General features: G+C 56.7%; 1 protein-coding gene across 2 annotated transcripts; it reads right to left on the minus strand.

The window, feature by feature from the left end:
• Positions 1-2,519: 2,519 nt before the first annotated feature.
• On the minus strand, positions 2,520-18,262 carry IGSF9 (immunoglobulin superfamily member 9). Of its 2 annotated transcripts, none has more exons than XM_060088321.1 (20): positions 18,205-18,262; positions 17,778-17,966; positions 12,785-12,937; positions 11,690-11,844; positions 11,338-11,455; positions 9,585-9,726; positions 9,348-9,493; positions 9,113-9,255; positions 7,754-7,894; positions 7,120-7,236; positions 6,758-6,908; positions 6,438-6,561; positions 6,009-6,184; positions 5,521-5,771; positions 5,208-5,292; positions 4,935-5,111; positions 4,695-4,737; positions 3,521-4,372; positions 3,153-3,280; positions 2,520-2,922 (listed from the first exon to the last, which is right to left on the minus strand). In XM_060088321.1, exons 1-20 carry the CDS (start codon positions 18,260-18,262, stop codon positions 2,741-2,743), a joined length of 3,531 nt encoding a protein of 1,176 aa, XP_059944304.1. In that variant the 3' UTR covers positions 2,520-2,740. The 2 variants fall into 2 exon arrangements, with proteins under 2 accessions (XP_059944304.1, XP_059944305.1); XM_060088322.1 differs by having other exon boundaries at positions 9,113-9,200; positions 9,341-9,493.
• Positions 18,263-22,750: the final 4,488 nt, after the last annotated feature.

Here is a 22,750-nt window from a genome sequence, read left to right on the forward strand (position 1 = left end):
GGGCGGACCAGGGGCGGGGCAAGGGCCGAGAGGGCTTAAAGGCGCCGCAGTCCAGAAGCCGAGGGCAGTGCTTAAAAGAGAGGGGCGGTGGACAAGAACCTGAGTTAAAGGACTTGGAGGCAGTAGCCTCCACTCTTGAGAACCCCTACCCCTACCCCAGAGCCCTTAAACTTGTGCCCCAGTGGGAAACTTTCTGCCTAGGTTAGCTCAAGACTGTGGGCGTTTTTATGCGGGAAGAAACCTCTTGGTTTAAAAAGGGTGGTTAGGTAAATGGAGGCACAGGAAGACGCTCACCGCCCCCACCCCCACCCCACCCCCACACAACTGTCTAGGGTGTAGCAGGACTGGGACTAGCAGGCCAGGACAGCTCCGGGTCTTGGTGGTCTTGCTCCCCACCTTCTTCAAGCCCCAGACTAGCAGTGAGGTCATTCTGTGCCCAGGGCCCAAGAGGCATGATCAGCGTTGGGACGCAGGGTTCAGACTTGACTTCTTTTTTTTAAACAATTATATTTTTTTATTTTATAATTTATTTATTTATTTGAGGGCTGTGTTAAGTCTTTGTTGTGGTGTGCAGGCTTCTCATTGTACTGGCTTCTCTTGTTGTGGAGCACAGGCTCTAGATGTGTGGGCTTCAGTAGTTGTGGCACATGAGCTCAGTAGTTGTCGTTTGCGGGCTCTAGAGCGCAGGCTCAGTAGTTGTGGTGCACGGGCTTAGTTGCTCCACGGCATGTGGGATCTTCCCGGACCAGGGCTCGAACCCGTATCCTCTGCATTGGCAGGCGGATTCTCAACCACTGCACCACCAAGGAAGTTCCCAGACTTGACTTATTTCCCCTTCATTTCCTCCTCTATGACCTGGCACCTCTTCTTAATCCTGGAGGGATCAAAAGAACCCTCAGTGGAGGAGAAGGCTGGCAGTTCTGTCTCTGAAGGTGGAGAGCCTCGTTTGGGGGTTGAAGGAGGGCTCCCTCCTCCCTGTTTTCAGGCTTCAGTTGAGCAGTCCCTCTGGGGTGGAGTCCCTGCTTACATCCATCAGTGGAGTTCTTCATAGATGATAGAAGACCCAGTTGAGCCTGGTTTTCAAGCGCATCACCAACCAGTGCCGGACTTCCCTCGTAGTGCAGTGGTTAAGAATCCGCCTGCCATGCAGGGGACACAGGTTTGGTCATTGGTCCAGGAAGATCCCACATGCTGCAGAGCAACTAAGCCCGTGCACCACAACTACTGAGCCTGCACTCTAGAGCCCACGAGCCACAACTACTGAGCCTGCGTGCCACAACTACTGAAGCCCGTGCGCCTAGAGCCCGTGCTCCACAACAAGAGAAGCCACTGCAATGAGAAGCCCACGCACCACAACAAAGAGTAGCCCCCACTCCACGCAACTAGAGAAAGCCCGAGCACAGCAACGAAGACCCAATGCAGCCAAAAATAAAATAAATTTTAAAAATAATAATTTAAAAAAAAACAGTGCCTTCCCACTTTTCCATTCTCTCTTGCCTAATCCTCCCTACCCCTATATTCCAGTGATTCCCTGGTAGGCCAAGGAATCCTCCGTGCCTTTACACAGGCTGTTCCTCTGCCTGGGATGTGTCTCCTCCCTTGACTGACTTCTCACCTGCTCTATCCATCACCAACTTTGTGACTTTGGGGCAACTTACTAAAGCACTGTACACCTCAGTTCCCTAGTCTATAAAATAGAGCTAATAGTACTACCTACCTCAGAGTGGTAGAGAATTAAATGATACATGTAAAGAGCTCACAGCAGTGCCTGGCACATAGTGAGTGCTCAGCTGTGGCTATTATCATTGTTCTCACTTCCTGTGATCATGCCTGCAATCGTCCCAATTTATCCCAGCTCAAGCTGTAAGCATTCAGTTTGCTGACTCCTTCCTTCGTGCTACCTTAATAACCAACACATACTTTATCACAGAACTTATCACATCATACTGTAACTATTTCTTTCTTTCTTTTTTTTTTTTTTTTGCGGTACACGGGCCTCTCACTGTTGTGGCCTCTCCCGTTGTGGAGCACAGGCTCCGGACGCGCAGGCTCAGCGCCCATGGCTCACAGGCCCAGCCGCTCTGCGGCATGTGGGATCTTCCCGGACCAGGGCACGAACCCGTGTCCCCTGCATCGGCAGGCGGACTCTCAACCACCGTGCCACCAGGGAAGCCCTGTAACTATTTCTTTACTTGCCTGCTTCACCGACCAGAAAGAACTCCCCAAGAGCAGACATGTCTTGTGAACTTTGTACTTCCTCTGCATCTAGCTCAATGGCTGGTCTCAGTAGGCATTCAATAGCTGACCTCAGTAGGCACTCAGTAAATGCTTTTTGAATGGATATTGAAGGTACGTCCATTCATTCAGGAAGAGTACCCTCCTTTTTTAGGGTTCAGGGATTTTCCAACCTCCCTCTCAAATTCAAAGCAGATGACACACAGAAAATTTTCAGACTTTATTCACCTGTAAAAAAACCTCATCCACACCACAAACACCACACACGCGTGCATGCACACACACACACACACACACACACACACACACACACACGGGCAGACCTAAGATCCCTATTCCAGTCCCCAGACTCTAGAGGCTCAGCACATCCCACACTAAGCCCACTGTCAGGGTCTGTGCCTGAGCACCAAAGGAGGAGCGGCAGTGTCCCAGGCTGGAGCTAGTTCTTGCTGGGGGCCTTCTTTGCAGGGTCCATGTGCCTTCCCCCTGCCTCACATTAGGGAATTCATAGCAGAGTGGCCTGTTCAGGGTGGGAGACTGGCTGTCGATAGGCCGGTAGCCGGAACCTAGCAGCATCTCGACGGCGGCGGAAGGCCAGGAATTCCTCCCGAAGGGCAGCACAGCGGGCCTCAGGGCCAGGAGTGTGGGCAGTATTCAGGAGGCAGCCCTCCTCTGGAGTCTTTGCACCTACAAGAGGGCAGAATAACGAAAGGAAGAAGTCTTAAGGCTCCCTGGGTGAAGTCTTGTGGTTCACCAGCACCATGAAGCTCTCTAGGGCCTGCCAATGCAGAGAAGCCAAGACAGCAAGAGGAGAGGGCCTGGGGCACAGGGCCCGGCTGGGAACTGACTAGGTCCTAAGGGTGTGGGTGCAGGACAGCAAGGCCAGGGGTGCCTGCCTTTCTGGAGGGCTCCCACACCTAGCTCGGGCTCAGCTTCAAGTCGGGATCGAGGGCCAGTCAAGCCCAGGTGCAGAGTCTCCAGCAATTCCATGTCCCCTGGGAATTCTGAGTCCCATTCATAGTTCTCATCCACAGATGTGTTCCTCCTGTTAAAAGGGACAGATGTTTGGTATGGGTGGAGCAATGGAGGGTAGCCAGAAAAGCCTGAACCCGGGGACCCCAAGCTGAGGGTGGGACATGGGTTTCCTCCGAAGATCCCTGGACCTCAGCAAAAGGACCTCAGCTCTCCTGGTCCCAGGGTGGGAATGGAGCAGAGAAGGCAGACGGTATAGGAGAGGGGTGGGGAGAATCTGGATAGGGCAGGGCTGGGCAGGGACTGCCCTCACCTCGTGCTGACTGTCACCACATGCTCCCTTCGGGGCCACCTCTCAGGGCCACTGGCCCAGCTGCTGGTGTCTCCTGGAGCGGGGCTGAGGTAGCTGCCTCCTGCAGAGGGGGCCGTGGAGGGGGGCCGAAGGAAGGAGGCGCTGCCCCACCCACTGCTCTGGCTTGTGAGGCTGCCCCGAGGCGCGGCAGGCAGAAGGCTTGGCAGCAGCCGCTCCCTCAGTGTCCAGTCAGTCAGTGCTGTGTACGGGGGCTCTGGGGAGGCCCCAACCCCAAGCATGGCCCCAGGAAGTGCTGCCCTGGGGAACTCAGAGCAGGAGTCCAGGGGGTGGAGGAGAGATGAGGTGGGGCGGGGCCGGGTATCCATGTAATCTGGGGAAGGAGCAGGCTCCTCCAAGGGGGGCCAGTCCCCATCTACATTCATCTCCCTGAAGAAGGGCAGGCTCAGGTACTGGAGCAGGGGTCCTGGACCTGGCAGGGAACTGGGTGGCGCTGCTGGAGGGGGCCTCACAGGGCTGATGTCTGCAATGCAGAGGGGCTGGGGCATCCCACTGGGGCTGCTGCTGCCATCATAGGACCTGGCCTGACGCTGAGCTGGGGTCCGAGGCTCAGCCTGCTCAGGGCCTGACTTTTCTTGGGAGGTCCCCACCTTGGGTCCCATCACAAATCTCCCATCTGGTCCCCGGCAAATGGGCTCCAGGGGTAAGGGCCCCCGGCTAGGTGGAGGATCCAGAGGGGGGCTGGGGTGTCCAGCGGGGTCCCCCCAGAGCAGACTCTGGCGCAGGCTGGGAACTGGGGAACACTGGAGCTTCAGCTTCGCCACGCTGTCAGGACTGCCCGAGCCCGAAGCAGAGCTGGGGAAGGACAGGAGATCAGGGTCTGTGGTAGGGGGCCAGTCCCCCTCCCAGGAACCAGGGTCAGGCTTGAGAGGTTTGATGCAGAACAGAGCAGAGCTAGGGAGAGCAAGGGAGAAAAGGACCCACATGCTGGAGGGGTGGAGCGGTGGAGGGAAGGCACAGGCAACACTGGACCAGCCCCCAGGCTGGGGCCTCTGCACTTCCACCCTTACCTCCCTCTCACTTCTGTTCCTACCCCTCCCCAAGGTGCAGAAAAGGAAGCAGAGAGCCCTGGTGCTCACAGAAGGCAGAAGGAAGCCAAGGAAGTGGAGGGACTTACTGGGGAGCTGACTTCCTGGCCAGAGAGAAGATAAGAGGTGGATCTGTAAGGACAGGAGAACCAGACGTGACACAGGCGCCCAATCCCATCTGCCTGGGAAAAGTGGAGGCCAGTGGGGAAGCAGGACCACGGGCTGTGGGAACACACCTGGCCCACGCAGGACGGAGGGATTTCTCCTCCAGGTAGGAGGTGCTTATGGAGGGGCGGGGCCCTTCTTTGGCCGGGCCCCAGGTGGCCTACCTTGGCGGAGGCGTTTGCGGTGGCGACGCGCGGCTCTGCGCCGGTTCATAAGGCAAGCGGCCAGGATACTCACGAGGACAGCCACGCCCAGGAAGCAGACCCCGCCCACCACGCCGGCCAGCACTGGCTGGGGCAGGAGGCCCGGCAGCTGTGTGCGCGAGGGGTAGACCTCCAGGCCTGGGCAAAGGGCCACGGGGGAGGGTCGGTGTCCACGACTTAGTGGGCTTCGAGCCCCCCAATCCCCAGGGCTCTGCCCTCCTGCCAGATTCTCACCAGAAGTGGAGACGTTGGCCGTGTTGCTGGGATCACTGACATAGCTACCGGCGAAGGCCACAAGGCGGAACTCGTAGAGAACGTCCTGGGGGTTGGGGTCCAGGAAGGGGGTTGGGGTCCAGGAAGGGGGTCAGGGCTCAGCACTGCCCACCCCCAACCCCGTTCGGAAAGACTTTGCAGTTGGAAGGTACGGGTGAAGTGGACAGCCAGAGGTGAGGATAGTCAAATCAGGGTGAGATCAGGTTTGGGGAGTGAAGCAGAGGGCTGGAGGGCTGCTGGGAGGACCCTCCCTGTGCCCACCTCCCACACCTACCTTGATAAGTCCTGGCACCAACAACTGCATTTCACTGCCTGCCACGGCCCGATCCAGCACCTCCCACCCCTGGGAGCCTTGCCGTGCCTCCAGGACGTAGCCATCCAGTCTCTTAGGGACCAGTTCTGGGGGATCCCAATGCAGGAGGACCCCCCGGGGTGTCCTCACTGCCACCAGACCTCTCGGAGGGGACAGGGGAGGCAGCATCTCTGTTGGGGGAGGACTGGGGGCAGCTGGTGTGGTAGGAAGCCCTGAATGGGACAGACAGACTTGTAAAGATCGGATTTCCAGTGCTCCTCCCCTGCTCTTCTGGCCTTCGACATCCCCTGGTGCCCAGCTGCTCTCCCAGAGCCCCTAAAGACAAGCCTGGATCATCTTCCACAAAGCCCTCTGGCCCCCAAGCGGCCCAGCACCTCTGCCCCCTCCCACCCAGGTCCCTACAGCCCTTGCCTATCCTTGTCTGCTGCTCTGGATAAGAGGTCTCTCACCTTCAGGGGCAGACAAGACGATCTCGCTGAAGGGCCCGCTCCCCAGCTTGTTCTGAGCGAGGACGCTGAACTGGTATTGGGTGTGGGGCTGCAAGCCTGGCACTAGGAGGTAAGCAGCCCCCATGGGCACAGCCAAGGACACCCAGTCGTAGTGGGCTCGGTCAGGACGCTTTGCCCTGGAGGACAGGAGGAAATGGGGGGCACCTCACCTACTAGGAAGAGCAGGAAGGTTGGAGTCCAGAGAGCTGACCTCTCCCCTCCCTTCCACCATCCGGGGTCTCAGGACCTGGGCCATGAATCCCTGAGATTCTCTGGAGCTCGGGCAGCAGAGTTAGGGCAGGGCTGGGATAGAGGGCTGGGAGAAAAGGCAGAGGGCCAGAGAGAATCAGGGTGTTGGAGGGAGAGGGATGGCAGGGGCAGGTCACTCACAATGGCGTGTACCAGACGCTGAATCTCTGCAGGTAGCCACCATCAAAGCCAGGCTCCCAGGAGACATTGGCACCCTTGGGCAAAGGCACGACAGACACATTGGTGACAACGTGGGGGCTGGTGCCTGGGTGGGGGGAACAGAGGGATGATGGTCAGGCTCCTGAGGGACAGCAAAGAGCTAGGGGGAGACTAGGGCTTCGGCCCTCCACCCATCATCCCAGGGGCACCCCACCCAAGATCCCCCATCTGGGCCCCCCAAAATGATTTATTCCCGTCTCCTTCCCACATGGCTGCCTCCAGCTGGCTCTGCCCCCACTAACCCAGCACGTAGACATTCGTGGAGGTGGCCACTCGGGCCACAGCATTGCTGGCTGTGCACTCCCAGCGCCCGTGGGCCTCCTTGGTCAACGGTCGCAGGATGAGGCTACTGTTGCTATCCACCTGGGCCTGGCCCTGCAGCCCCCGGCCCACCTACAGAACCACTGGTCAGCCCTGAGGACACACGCAGCCACCCCTCACCAAGGGCGCCACTCATCTCTCTGGGCAGCTCCAGTTTCCTCCCCGCCCTGCCTCTGACAGCCCTCTCCTCCCCACCATCTCCCTCCCACAGAACGGCCAGGGGCACGGAGAGGCTGGGGCGTAGCAGGCATGAATACAGGAGGAGTGGGGTCAGGAGCCTTACCTTAGCCCAAGAGATAGTAGGAGAAGGGTCTCCTCGGGCAGAGCAGGGAATGAGTAGCTCCCGCCCTACTTCTTGGAAATATTCTTCCTTGGGCCGTTCTAGAAAAGCTGGGGGAGCCTGTAAGCCAGATCTGGCATTGGGAGGGGGCTCTCTCACACTGCTGTCTAAGGGTCGTTACTTCCCCTCTGCGGGGCCCCCGTCATGCTGCGTCTGTCTCCATCTCTCAGTGTCTCTCTAGCTTTCTCTCTGTTCCCCAGCAGGGGAGCTGTAGGGACATTGCTGGAGAGACGAGGGCCTCTCAGAACACCCTTCACCCTGCCCTCTGCTTCCCACTCTCTTCCCTCTAGAGCAGAAGGCAGCCTGGTCCAAGTTAAAGGGTCGGGGCAGGCAGGATATCTTACTGTGTGGAGGTGACCGATGCCCCACCTCCCCAGCACCATCTCTGCAAAAACCTCTGTGATGGCATCTGATAGCTGCTGCCGTGGCCACCATGGGAAACACAGACTGGGAAGCCCGCCCCACCTCCCCACATGTGTCTGTCCCACCCGCCTCTGTCAGCCCGGTGTCAGCACTAGGCTCACATCTTCGGCCACCTGACCCGCTGCCGCTGCCCCGCCCCCACCCCGAGCCTCACCTTGAGCAGTACGCGGGTCACCGGGGAGGGCCCTGCAGTGCCAAGACGGTTGTAGGGGGTGCAGGAGTATTCTCCCAGCACATCCTCATTCCCCAGGGCAATGATCAGGGAGCCTTCTGGGCCCTGGGACCAGCCAGGGAACTGGAGGCATGAGGAGATGACAACCAGAGAGAGAAACTCAGTGGAGGCCAGACCAGAGATGGAGAGAGGCAATGCGTGGGAGGGACCCACATCTATGCAGAGGATGCCACAACCCTACCCCTAGGCCAGACCTCTCTGTGAATTCCATCCTTCCTTTCTCTTTCCTACAGAGGGGCCACTACCAATGGGTGTGAAGACTGGGACTGCAGACTCCAGGAGAGCCACTCACAGGGAATCCAGTGTGCACGGCACACCCTGGGGTTGAGCTTGAGCAGTGTGGGTCTCCCGGCCTGCTGTCTTCCCAGCACTCCGAGATTACATCCTGCATCTTCCACCCCAAATCGGTTCTTCTTCCTGGCTTCCCTAGTTCAGCGTTAAAGGCTAACATCCGACTCCTCACTCTGTCTCACGCCCCACGTCTGTCCTCCTGGGAAGGCCTTTTGTCTCATCTATCTTCATGTCCTCCTTTCTAACTCAGGCCTCGTAACCTCTCACCCACACTCTCATTTCAATAGCCTCTGTACCCCCTCTGTCTGTCCAGTCTCTTCCTCTCCATTCCTATCACACCGTTGCCCAAGCAACTTCACTGCCTCCGAATGGCTTTGGACTTCTTTTTTTAAACCTTAGACAAAAATTTATTGAGCACCACTACAGTTGCAGTAGCCCTGGGGAGACTAGGATTAAAAAGATGAAATACTAGCCCACAAGGAATTTGTGGTCTTTGCCGACAAACAAAAGATCTCAATCACCGTGGAATGAGGTAATATTAACTTGGCATCCATAGTTCCTCCTTTTGGTCCCAACCAGTCTTTCCAGATTTCTCTGCACCAGTCACGTCCCCATAGGCACTGTAGCTCCCCCCCAGCTGGTAGACTCATTATACCATAAATGCACTATGCTGTTTCCTGCCTCTGGGCCCTGGTTTCTGCATGGAATGTCTCTCCACCCTTCAAGGCCCATCACCAGAGTCCCAGAAGCTGTTGCTGATCTATCCTCAACCAGTCCTAAGAGGAAGGTGCTCGCTGCCTCCTGGCCTTCTAGCAGAGTGTCTGCACAGCTGTGCTGCCCCCTGAAGGCATGGGTGTCTCTGCTCCTGCTCCCCATGTGACAACCTACACAGCGTGTTCCCCATTCACTGAATTGATCTAATGCCACCCCAGCTGTCCTGGCTAGAATACCACCAAGCTAAGCCCTCTATCCCCTGCCCCAAGCCTGTACCTTGTCCAGCTGCAGGGCCTGCCCATCCTTGGTCCAGCTGACAAAGAGCAGTGGGGGGTTGGCACGAACTGGGCACCGGATCACCCCCCGCATGCCCATGGGCAGGGGTGTCTCAGGAGGCATGGCAGTCACCTGGGCAGGGTCTGGGGGGAAGCAGTGGCAAGTTGTCGGGGAGGAGTTTGGCCTGGCCCAGGGGAGGAGAGCAGTCTGGGGAGGGAGCTGGGGTCAGGCTTACAGAGAACAGTGAGGTAGGCAGAGGCCGAGGGTGGGCGTGGAAGGCCATTGCTGGGTACACAGGTGTAGCGGCCCGCATCATCAGGCTGGGCGGCCTGCAGCCGCAAGCTGCCATCCACCAGGATCCGCACTCGGGGCTGCAGGCGGCTGCAGTATGGCACGTGGGCAGGGGGGTCCAGGCCTTGCTGGACTCAGACTGCCCATCAGTTCCCCACACCCACCCCACCCCATGCCCCACCTAATGTGGAAGACATTGGTGCTGTCCTGGAACCAGCTGTAGGTGAGGTTAGCGGGGTACGCCTCAGCCTGGCAGGCCAGGGAAACATCCTGGGAGGCATTGACCGTGCTGTTCTTGGGGGGCACCACGATGACTGGGGGTCCTGTCGGGAGGAGCACACGGGGAAGGGGAGGCCTCAGCCCAGTCTTCCAGGAACCCTGAGGGTCACTTCTACAGTTCTTCCCAGGTCCGCTCTCTGGAATACAGGGCTGGTTGCTACAAAGCCTTGGGAATGGAAACAGGTCCTAACCCTTTTATTTAACACCCTATTTATTTAACCCTTCCTCTGCCCTGGCCATTCACCTAGTTTCTCGTGTGTGTGTGTGTGTGTGTGTGTGTGTGTGTGTGTGTGTGTGTGTGTGTGTGTGTGTTGGGGAGGGGGAATCAGTTTTACCCCTCTGATCACCCTTTACACCTTTACACCCACTACCCTTTCCATCCCTCATCTGTCACATCTGAAATCACCTCTATGTCTCCTACCTTAATCCGGGTACCCAGTACCTTACCCCAAGATGCTGCAGCAATCCCTGACTCCAGGCTCCACCATCACTGCCACTCTGATGGCCATTCATGCAGAAATGCCCCCTCCCCCCACCTTTGGCCATAGAACACGTCTACTCAAGAACCCACAACAGCTCCTGGCTCCTAGCACATTAAGCTCAAACTTCTTGACCCAGCCCTGTGGGCCCTTGTAACCCCTGCCTGGCCAACTATCTTTTCATATGTCAAGTCTTTGTGAACTTTTTCAGGTCAGTATGGGTAGCTCACTGTGCCTATGCCAGTCTCACTCCCATCTCCATGCCTTTGCTCTCTGAACCCACAGTCTAGAATGCTCTTCTCTGAGAGCCTGGCCAGGCCACAGAGCCCCTGCCAAACCGTCTCTAGCATCTGCAGCTGCGCTGCTGTTTCCCTTCTCTGGGCTCTTACTGTGTGAGTGGTCAGTAATAAGTGGTAATGATATGAGTTGGTGTATAGAGCGCTTACAGGCATGCCGGGCATAGCTGAGCACCTCACCTGCACTATTCTCATTTAATCTTCCCAAGAGCCCTTTGTGGTAGAAATTAGTCTCCACTTCATAGGTGAAGACATGAAGGCTCAGAGGCAGAGAGACTGTGAGGTGACTTGCCCGAGATGAGCGGGGAAGGCAAATTCATACTCAGGCCTTCTCAACACCAGACTTCACCCTACACCACTGCCCAGCACTGCCTCTCCCACAGTACCCAGGAGAGCAGCACTTCGCCACTGCGTCTTATTTCCCCCTGTGGATAAGAGGCTCCATGAAGGCAGAGTCTACTTCTCAGCTTTCTTTCTAAGGGGAAGGGCTTGGCCAGGAATTACTATGATCGTTGTGCTCGTCTGAACCTAATTCTTGTAACAGTCCTGCGAGGAACATAGGAACCTCTTTGTATAGATGAGGAAACTAGAGGTCAAGGGGGTTCCATGGCTCATGGTCCAACACCAGCACTCATGCCTTCTCACTATACCACATTGCTGGCACTAAATATCTATCTCCATTCACTGATCCTTTTACAGGCAAGACGCTGGTTTTAGAGGAAGAGCCTGCATTGGGAGCTCCCTCCCTCTCCATGGGCCCCTGCCCTCAGGCACAAGCCTCCCCCCCCCCCCCCCCCCCGCTGCTGGCTGTGTGCACCTCCAGCCACAGGTCAGTCCTCTCACGTGTGTCCTGTTTCCCGGCCCTCCCCCAAGACAGCACCTAGCACCAGCAGCTGGGTGGCGTGGATGGCGCTGCCCTCAGTGCTGGAGGCTTGGCAGGTGTAGACCCCGGAGCTGCCTCGCTCCACCCTCCGGATCCGCAGCGTCCCGTTCTGCACCTAGAATCAGAGTGGGTGAGGAAGGACCCTTGTGTCTCCCCTGCCCAAGGCGGGCCTCAGACCCCGCACTTCCGAGGCTGGCCAGCAGAGGGAGGCAGCGTGCTGGGCTCAGGGAAGCCAATGCCAGACCCCTCCTCAGGCACGTCTCCCAACCTCCTGGCCTCCAGCCCCGCTCCCAGGCCACCAACTGCCTCACACTCTATCTGGCGCACCCTGTCCAGCCCTGGGACTCACCTGCACCTGACTCTGGCCCTGGCCGAGGTCCTGTCCTCGGAGCTTCCAAGTCACACGAGGTTGGGGGCTGCCGCGGGCCGCGCAACGCAGGGTCACAGGCTCCAGTTCCCGCACTTCCAGCACCTGGGGAGGCGTCTCCAGAAATTGAGGGGGCGCTGCAAGGAGAGAGGCGTCAGGGATTGCCAGAGGGGCCATCAGCCGAAAGAGCAGCGTCCGAGGACCAGGGAGGCAGATCAGGGCCTCAGCCTTCAGCCCATCAGCCCACCAGCTTCATAGGAATCCCCAACCCAGGGCCACCCTGTCTGCTGCACCCAGGACCCAGTAAGGATGCACAAGCCCGTTTCCCCACTGGCCTGCAGAGTTGGTGAGGGAGCTGACCACCAGGCTGGGTGTTCAGAGCTGGGAGAGAGCTAGGTGCCCTCTAGAAAAGCACTGTCCTGGGAGTCAGGGGACCTGAGTTCTAGACTGCTCTGCCACTAATCAGTGGCATGACCCAGTCTCCCCATGCCCCATCTATGAAATGGGAATAATTATGACCTCCTTGCTTCTTAGGGTTGAGACAGAATTCATGAGGTACTGGGTTAAAAGGTGTTTTGAAAAAACAAAATGTTGTATATATGTGAGTGATGTTTCACTCAGGGCTCAATAACCCCTTATCCCCTCCTACCCATTACCCTCTCTTGGCCAGGGAGGCAGGTGCAGGGAAGAGAGAGGAAGAGGAAGTTCCTAACAGCTGAGAAGGCTGATTGGATTTAGGTTTGAGGAACTGAAAGGGCAGGAGTGGGGGTGGCAGGGGTAAGATGCAAACAGGGAGCCAGCAAACAAGGGGTGTCAGCAAGGGTGGGGCATCGGGACTGCCCTCCTCCCCTCCCCCTCCTTCCCCTCCCCTCCCCCCTCCTTCCCCTCCCCTTCCCCTCCTTCCTCCCCCCTCCCTCCTCCTTCCCCTCCCCTCCCCTCCCCCCTCCTTCCCCTCCCCTTCCCCCTCCTTCCCTCCCCTCCCCCTCCTTCCTCTCCCCTCCCTCCTCCTTCCCCTCCCCTCCTTCCTCCTTCCCCTCCCCTCCCTCCTCCACCGCGTGCCTGCTCCCAGCTTCATACAATTGACTGTGAGGTGCACCCAGGAGCCGTTAGCAGAGTCGTCCTCGGGTCTGTGCTGGTCCAGGAAGAGCACGCGGCACTCGTACCAGCCCTGGTCCTCAGCCCGGAGCCCCTCGATCTGGAGAGATGCCCCCTTCTGAAGCCGGACACGCCCTGGGGGAGGAGCCCTGGATCAAGGGTGCTGAAGGGACCCCATGGGAGCCCCAGGCCCCTGGTCACACTGGTCATTCTCAGACGTCAAGAACAGGCTCAGTGTCTCCCAGTTACCCTGATAGAGTGGGGTCCAGAGAGGCACAGATGGGGTTGGGGTCACTGAGGGCAGATCTCTCCCTTCAGCCCCTCTGATGGCTCCTGCCTTTCAGCAGCTGGGACCCAGCTTAGACAAAGAGAAACCAGAGCAGCAGCAGGTGGACACTGAACTACGCCCAGCTTCCAGGACTGTAGGGGGAAGGGGCTTGAAGAGCCAACACTTAAGTCTCCTCTGGATTCATACAGAATCTGCCCATCCCTGAGCTCTTTTTGTAAGGGGGGTCCCGGGAGTACTCCTGCCAGAGGACTCGGTGCCCAGAAACCACAGCTGTGTTTGGGATCCACACCTCGCCTACCAAAGCCCCTAATCCGCCAGGGCTATTATCAGCGGCCTAAGCGCCTTAGGGTGGCCAGAGTCCAAACCAGCCAGGCAGCAAGGTCAGCAGCCTCCTCACCCCATCCCCTCACGCTCCAGGGCATCCAAGCCCCGGCTGACAGACTACATAGAGCTCCACAAAGCACCCAGCCCCAGTGCAAGCAGACAGCGCCCTCCCACCCTGACTGGAGCCCTGCACCCCAGACAGCTTCGTGGATCCCTGGCAGTGCAGCCTAGTGAGCAAGGCACACACTTGGGAGCCACAGAAAGCTAGCCTCCAGCTCTGCCATTTACTTCTTTAGCCAAATCACTTAACTTCTCTCTCAACATCAACTTCTTCATCTACAAAATCAGAGAGAAAAAATCCAGGTAGGGTGGATGGAAGGCAGGCAGCACGGTGCCTGGCATCAGCGGGTGCTTAAATAAAAATGGTTGAACAAATGAATGAGCTCATGATTTGAAATCAGCAGCCTGCATTCAACCTTGGCTCCATCCCTCACCTGACGACACACCCTCTCCTTCTTCTCCCCTGTATTAGTGAACAGTGCCATCGTGCACGTCACCCTACCAGAAACCTGGTGTCACCTAGATTGCTCTCCCCATTAACCCCACATCTGCTTGTTCAGTAAGCCTTTCAATTCTACCTCCTAGATGCTGTTTCCCTCTCTACCACCTTCTCTTTAGTTTAGTCCCATAGCATCTCTCACCTGGGTTACGCCAACAGTCCACAAAGAGGTCCCGCTGCCTCCAGCCTCCCGTCCTCCACATTCATCAGCTACCCACCCCGCCTTGACCTTTGATAGGGACAACTGACATTTTCTAATTCTTGTGGGTTATGCCAAACAAAGGCAACCAGACTGTGCCCCTACTTAGCCCGTTCTAAGACTGGGCAATCTGAAGCTGCTCACACACTCGCCCCCTCCGATCTGCTTGCATTCTACCTCGAGGGTTCACCTTTCTGAAATAGAATCAAAACCTGTGGGGGCCCTGAAGCCATCAGGAAAAAAGAGGAGAAGATCAGCTTGAGGCCGGCGCTGTGCTCATAGGCAAGGGACTTTTTTCTTCCAAGAATGAGGTCCAAGGGTGCAGATTCTCTAGAAAGGGTGGAGCTGCTTAAAGGGCTAGGTGTTTAAATCCCCACCTAGAAGATAAGCCTGGGTCGTGCAGGTAAATATTGAATATGATCACACCCTTCCTCCCACCAGTGGGATTCCTCAGTAACCCTAAACTGCCTGGCCATGGGACCCCCGCAGACCCCACTGCCACCTCTCCTTTTTTTCTTTTTTCTTTTTTTTGGCTGCGCCACGTGGCTTGCTCCCCAACCAGGGATTGAACCCCGGCCATGGCAGTGAAAGCCCAGAATCCTAACCACTAGACCACCGGGGAACTCCCTGCAACCTCTACTACATCCCGTGTGATGGCAACTTTTCATTATGGTGATCTTCAGTCGCTACAAAGAAGGAAGGAGAGGGAAGGGAAATAGAGTTTGGGATATGGGCCATGTAATAGTAGGCATTGTCACCATACTTAATCCTTCCAAGAATTCCATTATAGAGGAGGGAACTGATGTTAAGCTTCTTTCCAATAAGCTACTCAGTGATACAGCCAGGCCTTCTTTCTCATGATGCAGCACACTCTCCCTTGCACACCAGTGTGAGGATCAAGTGACGCTCAGGGCACTTATCACTGAGCATAATCAGTATATTCTCACTCGGGGGATGTTGGTAGCCAATGGGTAACAGCTCCAAATGTCTGTTGATCAGAACATCTAATAAAGCATAGAGTATGTCCTAACTTTTCTGTGAGGTATGAATGGCTAGACCTGTAGAGTCACAGAAGGACAGGAAGCTGGCCAGGGGCAGGCCGTCCTGTATCCTCCTGAGTCCTGGGCCCCCCTCCACCCGCAGAGCCAGAGCCTGAGTGTCTTTGGACCTCCCCACGTGCAGGGGAGTATAGAGGAAGGAGACACAGTCCCCATTCTTGCAAGCTCTAGGAAGGCAGGGAATCCACACTCATGGACATGTGCAAGTTCATATACACATATAAGCTTAAAAAATATTCCAAGAGGCTAAGGAGCAAGAGGAGTATGGAAGGCTTCCGGGAAGAGGTGACTCTGCAGAGAGTATGCAAGGCTAAAGGTAGTGAGGGGAGATGATTGGAGGGAGCTAGGTTGTTCTAAATGGAGGATAAGATAACTGATTTGTATCAAATGACTCTGGACAGAGAGAAAATTCATGTCCCTTCTGCCACATGGGGTATCTTGAAACTCCCAAGAAATATAGCACAGAAGTCGAAGACCAAAAGCTGGTCCCATGAATTAGAAGAGCTGATCTAAGATCCACCCCAGGAAAGCTGGTGTAGAGGAAGTGGACCCTCTTTCCTCTGCACGCCTAGTCACGGTTTCACAGCATGCAGGCACTCTGTACAGGCTCTGTGCTGGGTTCTTTATGTACAGCAGCTAACTTCATCCTAGGATTTAGTCCTGGCTTGTTTTATACTGCTTTTTACTACTTTTGTACTAGTCTATAAATCCAGTCTCCTCTGCTAGATGGATTCTAGGGTCCTCAAAGATTGGAAGCCTTCTCTTCAGTGTAATCCCTGAAGCTCCAGTCTCTCTCATGGTCCCTCCCACATTCTACGCCACAGGCCTCACACACACAGTCCCAGGCCATCTCCCCTTCGCTTGCCCAGAGGGTTTATGACAGGACAGCATTGTCCTTAGCAACCTTCACCTCCCGTTGCCTAGCAACTGCAGTTCAGAGTCCCCTACACAAAGGCTGAGAGGCCCCTTCCACACTGGGAGGCAGTAAAAGGGTTAATGGGTGCAGGGGCCTCTCCCCAGGGCCCTGACTCCCCAGACTAGCCCTGCCCGACCAGGAGCTCCAGAGTTGGGGCAGGGGTGGGCATGAAGGGCAGGGGCAGGAAGAAAGACTTGCAGCTCAAAGGAACACCACAGAGACAGAAAGAAAGCCCACAGGTAGCAAAGTTGCTACCGTCCAGTGGTTTGTCTGCCTGAGGGACCTCAAGACAGGACGGAGGGCAGGGGGTGCGGGGGGAGGAGAGTTGCACATCTCCCTGGGGGAAGCCCAGGAAAAGCCCTTCTCTCCCCTGTCCTCCACCTCCCCCTGCCCTGCTGTCAGTCGGGCAATGTTCTGCCTCTGCGGAGCCTCAGCCTGGCAGCCCAGCCCCTCCCAGCCCGGCGGGCAGAGGCAGGGAGGGCTGATGGGCACAGCCGTTGTCTCTCCACTTGTCCTAACTGGCGCCCCGCTTTCATCAGTTCTCCGGGGGCTTGTGCAGACACATACGCTCCCACCAGGCTGTTTGCCAACAACTGCCCCCGGTTTGAAAATAAACTCCTCGCCTCTGCAGCACCTGCCTGAGCCTCCTCCCCTCTCTGTTCAGCCTGCCCCTCAGTGACAGCTCAGCCAATCCTGTGGCTTCTCCCAGGATTCAAACTAAAGAGGGAAAAGGGAGGGGGTCCCCCTGCCCCCATCGCCGTCCTCCCAGGTGGCCTTTCCTGGGCTTCCCCTCTGAAGAGGAGGCAGCCAGACTCTCTCCCCAGCATCCCCAGCCCCAGCCCTAGGCTCTCCTACACACTGCCCTCAGAGACCTGCACTAAACCACTCAGATTAAGGCTCCATCGGGGATTAGGAGGAAGCTGAGCCTTTCGAGGGAGCCAGCTGGAGCACAGGAGAAGGCCCCTAGGGAGGCCTATACACTATTTTAAGTCCATACAGAAGCCAACTGAAGCAGGAAACCAGCCCAGCTCCATCCATTTGCTGATCTTTAGGGGAGCCTGGTCCATCCCCAGCCCACCCTGTCCGTGCACAAACTCTGCTGTACCCAGAATCAGAAGCAGTGGAGAAGCAGACAGGTCGTAAACCCACCCAGCCTGCTGCCCCATCAGCCCACTCCCTAGAAGCCTAGAACACCCAAACTAGCATTTAAGGAAGTAGGGGAGGAGGAGGGCAGGGACCAGGAGAGGGCCAAGTAGGGAGAATAGGGAGGATCAGGATGGTCTGGGAGGTTTCATGAGCTCTAGAAAGAGTGATTAGAGAATTAGGATGGACACTTGGAATAGGGCTGCAGGATCTCTTTTGGAACAGACCATGTGGAGTTTTAAAGAGACCACATGTGTGTCTGTGTCTGTGTGTGTGTGTGTGTGTGTAAATGAATGAATCCTTCAATGAATGAACACTGCTTGGGAGCAGGGCCACGCTTGTTAAGCAGAGTTCAGGCAGTGGAGCTGGAGATGAGGTTGGGACAGGGACAGGCACAGAGCTGTTAAGAAGAGGTCTTATTCCCACTCTACCCAGTCCACCTTTGTTGGGGACACCTCCCGACCTCCCACATGAGGATAAGCCTTACCCACGTAAGCAGGGTCGATGCGGGGAGAGTAGAGGCCGAACTGAATGAAGATGGGAAGCGGGAATCCAAAGCGCAGCCACTCGATGACGTGCAGAGGGGGCCGGCCAGCCGGGGGCAGCAGGTCACAGCCCAGCACTGCACTCTCCCCGGCCCGGCCCACCACCGACACCACCTCAGGCTTCCCTCGACCTGCAGGGCAGGTGGCATGAGGACACAGCAGAGGGCCAGAATCAGGGCTGGGAGGGGAGATACCCTCTCTATCTTTGTGGGCTCCCCAGGCCTTTGTGAAGTGGTTGAGGAAATCCTCGACTTCTGCAGAACCAGTGCTGTTCCTCCCCTCCGCTGACCTGCGCACAGAGAACCCCAGGGGACCACCACCCACCCCAAGGCCAACAGGGAGTTCCGGAGCCCAGGAAGTCCAGCTCACCGTCAGCCCCCTGGCTGATGATCAGGCTGAGGATGGCCAGACTGAGGCACCAAACCATAGCCCAGCTGCCTGCTCGCCCGGCCCCTCCTATCCACAGGGGCCCAGACGGAGGGGCCCAGGGACCTGCACAGCCCAGCAAGCCCTGTCAATCCTTCTGATTGGGTAACAGGGGTCAGCTCTCACTCTTCTGGACAGTTAGGGCTTGGCTCATGTAACACCTGATGAAGCCGTCCTCTGGAGCACCGCCAGATCTAGATGCAAAATGCAAGGCAACATGCAGAGTGGGCCAATCTTGGAAACCAGAAGAAACCCCAAGTTAGAGAAAAGCTGGAGGTGAGCAAAGGCAGAAAAAGGAGAGAGGAGAGCAGATGAGTGGGGGAGGGGCTGGGGTGAGGGAGTGCCGGGTGGGGAGACCAGACAGATGAGGACATGTGGGGAGCAAAGGAGTTGGAAAGATCTTAGAAAAAGCAGAGGAATTCTGGGGATACCCAGGTTACTAAGGCTCTTGGAAAGCTGAGCCAGGAGGGAAATTGGGTTCCTACACACTTGGAAAAGGACTTCTCAGGAAAGTATGGGACATGAAGAGCCCCCACAGCCCAGCCTCTTCTCCCTCTTCTTTCCTTAGTCCTGACGCTGATAACAAGGTAGCAGATAGCAAGGTAGAACCAGTATTATCGCCTCCACCCCACAGTGACAAATAAGGACCTTGGGTATCTCAGAGCTTTGCTCAGGCGCACAGAGCCAGTTAAGGGCAAAGCCTGGATGAAAACCCAGAGAAAGTGGCCCCCAGAGCACAAATCCTTGCCTCATTTCTCCAGCCTCTGGGAACCCTGCAAGCTGGAGGCCCTGTACCTCTTTCTCCATCAGCCTCCCAATACTGCTTTAGCCGTGAATGAGTCAGACACTTGGGAGAGGAAGATTGCCTCCCCATCTGCTGGTATGGGGGGCCCAGGCAGCATCCTCCAGGTCTGGGCAGGTCCTGGGGCTGGTGGCTGGCGCCACTTCCTCTTCTTGATGCTGACAGGCAGCCCTCCCTCTGCCAGACACCATGACCCAAGTGCCTTAACCCAATTCCTCCCGCTTACTCTCCGTCCAATATCTTCGGGGCCTAAGGTTTGCTAGGCTCCCCCTTCACTAACCCCAGGGGCATGGTCCATGAGAAGCTAAAAAGTCAACCAGTCCCTAGGGTGTACAAAGTGAGCCCTGGGCCATGGAGGGGAGGAACTCTTGACAGCCCCAGCCCCTGAGCATCTAAGGAAGTCACAGCGGGCTGGGGGTGGTGGTGGTGGGGGGGGGCGGTGCTGCCTTGGGCCTGGCAGATCCAAGTGGACTCTGCTCTGTGGGCCTCCACCCCACTCTTGGCCTCACAGTTCGGAATGGGCTATAAAACATCCTCCATGTCCCTCAGCCTGATCCCTGCCTGTACTGAATGGCCCTGCACGTCTTACTCCTGATAACTCACCAGCAAACATCCATCCCCCTTGCTTCCCACTGTCCCCAGCCACCTCATGGACATATCTTTTTCCAAATGCATAGGAACCCCCAGTTCCCTCCTGGCTCAGTTTTCTGAAAACCTCAGTATCCAGGTTTGCCCAGAACTCCTCCGTTTTTCCTAAGATCCTTCCAACTCTTCTGTCGCCACTACGTCCTCACCTAATAGTCTCCCCACCCAGTACTCTCTCATTCTCCCATCCCAGTTATCCCCACTTCTCACAGCTCCCACACCCCAAATTCCTATTTTTCGCACCTGATCTCCAATTGCACCAGGTCCTCTCCGCTTCAAGGAACTCCCTGTCTCCTCCCGAATCGCCACTCACCCACTTCTCCTATCCTCTCTTCCCTGGAATTTCCCTCCCTCGAATTCTCTTGCCTCAGCCCACAGTACACTTCTGGTACCCCGCCCCCAATTCCCTTCTCCCTCGCCTTCTCCGGACCCCTGGAACTTCTCCCTATTTTTGGAACCTACCAAACCCCCACCCCCACCCCAGGCACACTCATTACCTCCAGAACTCCTCCACTTCTCCAGGAGCACCCACCCATCCACCCACCCAGAATTCCACTTCACTCCCCAGAACTCCCCTAGTTCTGCTCCCCAAAGAATTCCACTTCTCTCCACAAGTCCCCCGCTTTTTCCTGTCCCCCATAACTCCCGCACTGTTCTCCATCCCCCCGCCGGCACCCCGTTCCATTGCCCCCAGGGCGCTCCCGCCCTCACCTGCTCCGCACCGCTCCGCTCCACTCTTCCAGCTACACAATAGGGGGCGGACCCGCCTCCCAGCCTCGGATGCCCGGAGCGCAGCTGGTCGCCCTGGAGACCGCCAATCCCCCTTCCGCGGCGGCCAATTGGAGCGAGGAGAAGGCGAGGCAAGGCGGGCGCGACCCCCAAGCGGCCTGGGAGTTGTAGTTTCGAGAGAGCAGGACTGGGTGGCACGTGGGCCCGGGTCGCCCCCTGGTGGAGCTCGATACAACGAAGGGTGGAAAGGCCGGTTGGCCGCTTCCCGCCGCAAGCTTGAGGGGCTACGCCGGTCAGGTCCCGGGCTCCCGGGGTCGCAGGAGCCGGCCCTCAGCTGGTTCCTTGCACACCTTCCTTCCTGTGTAAGCCACCTTGGACCCTCTCCCCTCCCCTAACGGGCTTAACCGCAGAAGTGGCAGCTAGGGTTGAAATCTGAGCCCGGGGGCAGAAGCACCAAGCGGGGAGCAGGACTCCCCGCCCTCCTCCCAGGGGATCCACCCCGCTCCTCTGATCTCCTCCCCCATCCCCATTCCCACCTCCACACATTTCTTCTCTGGCTGGACTGGAAATACCTGTCTGCGCTGGCGAGCTCCCAAATCTTGCCCAGGCGCCGCCCACAGTGTGCAGAGGGGAAGGCGGCGCTCCCAGCCTGAGGTTGCCAAGTTAGCTACCAGCACCAACCACCCAGAGAAACGGGCCCAGAGGGGAGAGACATCCTGGCACGGGAGACTGAGAGAGGAGGAATGAAATAAGTGATCATTTACTGAACCCCTAAAGGGAGCCAGATCCTGGACTACATTCTTCATGACTCTTTTTTTTAATTTTTTTTTTTATTTTTGGCTGCATTGAGTCTTCGCCCCTGTTGTGGTGCGCGGGCTTCTCATTGCGGTGGCTTCTCTTGTTGCAGAGCACGGGCTCTAGGCGCACGAGCTTCAGTAGTTGTGGCTCGCGGGCTCTAGAGCACAGGCTCAGTAGTTGTGGCGCATGGGCTTAGTCGCTCCGCGGCATGTGGGATCTTCCTGGACCAGGGCTCGAACCCGTGTCCCCTGCATTGGCAGGTGGACTCTTAACCACTGCGCCACCAGGGAAGCCCTTCAAGGCTCTTATGTAACCTGTACAGAAACCCTCAGAAGTAGGTATGGCTCCGTTTGACTAATAAGAAAACTGAGGCTCCACGAGATGTCGTCACCTGCCTAAGACTTCCTGTCTAGCACAGGACAGAGCTGGAATCAGACCCAGCTGGGGCTCCATCACACCCACCCCCTTGGAAACTTCAACAGCAGGCAAAAATACATGTTGCATGTCTGCCCCATAGAGCTTTCTACCTCCTCACCTTGGTGCCACCTTGGGGATGCAGGGTCATGACACCTTCCCCACCAGGCTTAAGCAGTCTTAAGTCTGTCCGGGTGCTGCCCTGGAAGCCTTCCCTAAAAGCAGCACTCTGATCTCACCCCGGGCTGAAGTCCTGCCCCTCATAGTGCACCATTCCCAATCATGGCCTCAACACCAGGAGAGACCCAACAGAATAGGTCTAACCACGGCTCACACTGAACTCGGAGGGACATCGGTGAGCGGTCCTGAAGAGATATCTTAGTTCTCTGCCCAGAAATTGACACTGAGAAGCCTGGATGAAAACCAGGAATCCTAACCGCCAGACCACCAGGGGCTAGAGACTAGAGACAAAGTTCCCTGGCTCTTACCTCCATTGAAAGTAAGAATGTTTCAAGGAGGCAAAAACTGTAAAAACAGGTACAAAGTTTATTATTAGAGACACAGCACAAGTGGGAGAGCACACAGAAAAACAGTGTATTTAAGACTGAAGAAAGGTAGAAATATACACCTGGAGAGAAAGGGTATGGGTGTCCTCTCTAATGAGGAGGAGCGCAGTAAAGAGGTGATTTAAATCACTTATACAGGACAGTCCTTCTGTGTCTTTGTTTACCTTTGGCCTATTATCTCGTTTCTTTTTGCACACCTGACCAGTCCTAGGACCCTCCCCAACATGCGTGCACAACTTTTTGCTAAGATGGATCCCACCCCAGAGGCCTGTGTGTGCACATCCACACTTATTATGGGGTGGTGCCCCCTCCATTTTTGACCTCCAAGGAGCCTTCCTGCGCATATGCAGACAGGGAATTTTCCCTTGACCTCAGCAGTGGGACCCTTATCTCTTTACTTCAGCAGAGCTCAGCTTCCGCCACTAACTTTGTCCTTGGAGTGCCTGGGTGAGAACAAAGCTTTAGTTTTACTCCACACGACAAACACCAGCTGTCCAGCCCAAGTGCCCATCTATCTCCTACCTCAAGACCCCTG

The sequence above is a fragment of the Mesoplodon densirostris genome, chromosome 2 (genome assembly GCF_025265405.1).
Source record: "Mesoplodon densirostris isolate mMesDen1 chromosome 2, mMesDen1 primary haplotype, whole genome shotgun sequence".
Taxonomy (NCBI): Eukaryota; Metazoa; Chordata; class Mammalia; order Artiodactyla; family Ziphiidae; genus Mesoplodon; species Mesoplodon densirostris.